The sequence below is a fragment of the Plasmopara halstedii genome (assembly GCF_900000015.1).
Source record: "Plasmopara halstedii genome assembly, contig: Scaffold_526, whole genome shotgun sequence".
Classification (NCBI taxonomy): Eukaryota; Oomycota; class Peronosporomycetes; order Peronosporales; family Peronosporaceae; genus Plasmopara; species Plasmopara halstedii.
Genome location: NW_020187446.1, coordinates 505,887 through 510,580, shown reverse-complemented (window position 1 = coordinate 510,580; position 4,694 = coordinate 505,887). Strand labels below are relative to the sequence as shown.

The window sequence follows — 4,694 nt, the reverse complement described above, 5'->3', positions numbered from 1 at the left end:
TATTTCGAAACCCAACATATGAATCATTATTCCTATCTGGATACGTACATCGGTAAAGGCACGTACAATCGTATGTGCTTAAAAAGCTTTACGTGATCTCAGTGGCGTTTTTAAATTTGAGACAAGGTAAGCTTTACGATACTGGTAACGTGGCACTTTTTACACATTTGAGTCTTTTGTCATTCTGACATTTTGATGTGTTGTCAGTTAATTTCGCAGATTTCTTGCAATCATGCAGTTTTATCTTGCACTACTTCTGCTTGGTCACATTCTTCAAATCAAGGGTGAAAACATGGTTGAGAAAGAAGAAAAGAAAACAATGTTGTACACGGTCAAGTCACTTGCTAATCAAGACCATGAATCACATGTCGCTACTGTTATGTCAAATGACACTGCGCTGAATGACGACGAAAGGGGCTTTGCGATTCCATTGATGATGGATCCACGACTCATATATTGGGCTGCCCGTGGAGTTGATCCACACTCCATGTTTAAAGAGAAGTTTTTCGATAAATCGTTCCCTTCTTTGTTGGAAGATCTAAAGTTTAAGACTTGGGTGAGATACCTTATCTATCTCAGAAAAAAACATCCCGAAAAACCAGTTTACGCGATCGACATTCTTACAAACAAGCATGGAGTTGTTCCGCTAACGGAGATGATAGAGAAGGCTTTGGTGGGAACGAATTCGGCGCAGAAGGAGCTGGGGAAGATATTGGCGTCTGAGCAGCAATATCTTTGGCGGATGAGGAATGAACAAGATGTCTTTACGATCTTACAGCTCGACAAGGCTGGCGACGATCTTCCCAAGACTACAGGGCTGCTCACGTGGTATAACTATGAAATGAAAAAATATGCTAAGGATCTAGACGTCGCGGAATTTAGTATCTGCTATCAGCTTGCGGTCCACTACGACGGCGATGCTTTGGCCAGAATGTTTGACGGCTCAGACCTAAAATTCGATGCTTTGGCCAGAATGTCTGACGGCTCAGACCTGAAATTCGATGCTGTCAAGTTGATGATGGCAGATATTAAAAAAGTGATAGAATCGAAGCGCGATGAAATCCCCCTCATACACTTTCTCGCCGGTCACCGCCAAACAAAGCTGGTAGACTTGCTAAGAGATGAGAATCTGCTGATAAAAATGAATACGAATAGCGCAGAGCTAGATTCGGTAGCTTTTGGGATGGTAATGAAGAACTATGGTGTAGCGGCGTCGGCATCTAAGCTCTGGGCTGCGCATTTGGTGCCTGAAACGAGTGAAGTGGCAATACGATTGCAAAATGTCGAGTTTCATTGGTGGGGTAATGCTTCACCAATAGAGACTTTTAAAAGGCTTGGACTTGGTGATAACATCAATGAGGTGCTCACTCATCCAAATTTGGTTGTTTTTAATACGTTTATGGCCACACTTGTAAAGAAGGGTAGTATCCCGGATTATTCTCCGGTTGATCTTTTCATCGAATGCTTCGGCGAGGTACCAGTTGCCAGGATGCTCGAGGATACTCAGAAGAAGGCAAAGTCCGAAACGGCGGAAAGTTATCAAGTTGGTTTATTCAAGAAATGGCAGACAGAATCGTTGGAAGACATCAAGGCGAGGTTTGGTGTACAGCCAGCCAAAATAGACAAGAAATTGTTTCAAAGGTACGAGGAGTATTTGAATCCGAAGCCACATTAAGAAGTTGCATGTATCGTGTGGTTTGTCTCGACAATTTGAATGTAATTGTTTTATAAGTCGAAATGTTGATTTGTCCATATTTTCTGTTATCTTGTTCTCGACAAAAGTAACGATATACTCAGTAACGTGTGCTACTGTATAAATCACTTAGATGGAGTATTGTTGGTATCTAACTTCTTGAATCGATTACGAAGTGCTAATATCAGTGTTGCTTCAAGTTACATACACTTTGATCAATCATGAAGTGAGATTTTTGCTCGTGTCTTTCAGTTGGAAAAGTAACACATAAGAGTAATAAAGATTAGTTGTTGAATGTACATGACCAGGAATGTGAGAGGTGGTACTTCACCAGTGCCCAATGGACAATTTATCTTTTGATATCTAGTTTGTTTCGGGTCTCAGCAGCAAAATCATTTTACGGTATAACCAAGGCTCATTGTTGGCGGGATTGGACCATGTACAACACTTTGATTCTATTTAATCGAATCTGCTTATACTACTTTGCAAATCTCCTTAATACGTGCTCTCAAATTAAAAATCTTCGCTCTCGAACCTAAAAGTCGTCTGTATAGAGAAGATAGTTACATTGACTACGACGACACAATATCGCAATGTGTAAAAGCTGGCTGCTACAAATGAAAAGGATAAGCTTATCCAAGCATAACAATCTCTCATTTTTTTAGCTCTAATTACATTGAATGCTGTGAAAAATGATAAAACTATTGAGAGGACGGCAAAAACCAAAGTAAATGTTTACGGTACTTAGATCGCCACTCTGTTCTACATCTAAGCGTACTGAATTTTACCTGTGCAGCGGTGCTGCCGTAGCTTTGCGCATAGAGGAAGCGTAAGTTACGTCACCGACCTCTCGTTCTATACTCAGAACAAGCACGACTTGAGCAGATCGCAAACCGCTTACTCCAAATGTAATTATAGCGTTAACCCAAAACTAATTAACTCTTCGGTTTAAACTCAAAACTGGCGGCAGGGTTTCGTGTGCTTTTTCGGATTGGAATGACACAGCTCGACGCGCGTCTCAAACTGAGATGAGCCACACTTCTAGCCCTCTCTCTATAAGCTTCACCACTACTCTGCTTTATCTCCAGCCATTTAACGTTGCGTCGCTGCTTTGAAGGAGATGATAAATCAGCTACAGCAATGGTGGAGCTGCTGCTTCATCTGCAACAGATTTCATCACATCCGATTGGCTTGAAGTAGCGTGGTCATAGATGGCTATCGATACACAGGTAGAACACAAGATGTGATCACATTATCTTTCTAAATTACAACTTGCTTTTAATTTATCAATGTACCCCGCAACATATTTATGAGCATTCTGCCTGCCTTTGGCATCGTCGTTTTGCGTTTGAATATTCTGCCGCTAGACCATAGCGTCGTGCATCCTGCTCATGGCGCCAAACCTCGTTAAGATAAAATTAATGATTCTGCTACAGAGTGTAATAGAGCTGAAGTTAGCAAAGTCATTTAAGTATAACCCTCACCCTCTAGGTTCTAAGCCTTTCGTGGTGTTGACAGAGGTTCTCAAATGTTCACCAAACTCTTAATGAAATATGAAGTGAAGCTTGTAGAGATAATGTTTATCTCGAACGCAAAAAAGGTATGAGTGAGCGCGCCTCTCAAAAGGCCAGAAGACAAGTCCACTTTATGGACAGTCAACAACTTGTCTGAACCGGCAGGTATCTAAGAATGTGACTACAGTTTTTACATCGACATGCTTTACACGCGCGCACATATATGTTCATGTCCGAATAGACAAGTTGATGCACCTATACACACCGCTCAGCGCGCAGTATCTCTCTCACTCGTTCGAGATGGTCATCCAAAAGCGTACCATGTGCCTTGTACAGATTGTCAAACTTGTGGTTGTCATTGTAAAGCACAGAGCGATGTGTAAGTCTGTACTGTAGTACATCAAGCATTGATTAAGGCAGAGAGGGGCACGTACATCAAAGCTTTCAGCCTCTTTGATTTCCAAAGCTTTCAGCAACCGATCACATGTCAAATCTAAACCAGTACGCTTGACGTAACAATCGACGTCACCATCGTGATGTGCAGCAACTCAATCGCGTCCACCACCACATTAACCGACAGACTTGAACTTTACCTCAAAGGTATACATGACAAAAAGATGAATCATATTGTCATAGTATGCAAGAGATTTGCTAAGTAGATGCACTCTGAAATTGTCGACGGCAAACTTCATTGCTAAAAAATGTTTTTTATGAACAGGGGAGGATTTTCTCTGCCGCATCACTTTGCGATACTCAAACACGACCAATCATTGGCATCATCTTTGAACAAAGCGCAATTGCAAAGGATGAAACTTCACGGATGACGTGGAATGGCCGATCTAGAGTTGGAAAAGCTGCAATTGGGGTTTGCATAAGATTTCTTGCGCAGCTCTAAAAGCCCTCTATACCGCCTATTTGAAGGTACGAACTATAAAAGTCACTTCCTGGAGTCATTTCGGGGTAGAGGCAGTAGCTCGTATACAATGGCGATGATCTTTGCTAGATCTGTCTGCAATGCTTGCATCTCAGCAAAGTGACGCATTTTTTTGTCAGTGACAAAACAATTTTCGTCTGCACTAATATACAGCTTAATGATGCGCATACACATAATAATTTCTTCATTTGGTTCTTTCACAGTCGAGTTGCATGCTCAGCAAAACTATGGGCTAACATGTCATCAAAAAGTTTTGTGCTTAGAATGATGTGGCTTAAGCAGCCGTGTAATTGAAAAAAAAGGTTGCTAGTGCATTAGATGATCATGCGGCAAATCATCCATTCCCTGATCATTTCGCTTGGAGTTCTTGTCGTAGTGAGAAGACTTGACGCCGTCTGTCATCAGAAGCTGGTAATATACATCCAGTCACTAAGATAGTATGCTGCTCTGCTGAGCATCCCTATAGAACCGTGGCGCGAAATTTGTGATTGCATTCAAGCTTTTTATTAGAGCGCACAATTCGCCACCTGCCATTTGTAAATCTAGCACAATA

The 4,694-nt window shown here is 41.6% G+C and overlaps 2 protein-coding genes across 2 annotated transcripts; both read left to right on the top strand.

Annotated features, from left to right (window-relative positions):
• Nucleotides 1–232: 232 nt before the first annotated feature.
• On the top strand, nucleotides 233–1,675 carry PHALS_11147 (uncharacterized protein; the record flags this gene model as incomplete). The annotated part of the gene is made up of 1 exon (XM_024726690.1): nucleotides 233–1,675. One exon carries the CDS (start codon nucleotides 233–235, stop codon nucleotides 1,673–1,675), a length of 1,443 nt encoding a protein of 480 aa, XP_024577343.1.
• A 2,191-nt stretch (nucleotides 1,676–3,866) lies between these two features.
• Nucleotides 3,867–4,102, top strand: PHALS_11146 (uncharacterized protein; the record flags this gene model as incomplete). Its single annotated transcript, XM_024726689.1, has 2 exons — nucleotides 3,867–3,881; nucleotides 3,926–4,102. The coding sequence occupies 2 exons, from the start codon at nucleotides 3,867–3,869 to the stop codon at nucleotides 4,100–4,102; spliced, it is 192 nt and encodes a 63-aa protein (XP_024577342.1).
• Between the last annotated feature and the right edge of the window lie 592 nt (nucleotides 4,103–4,694).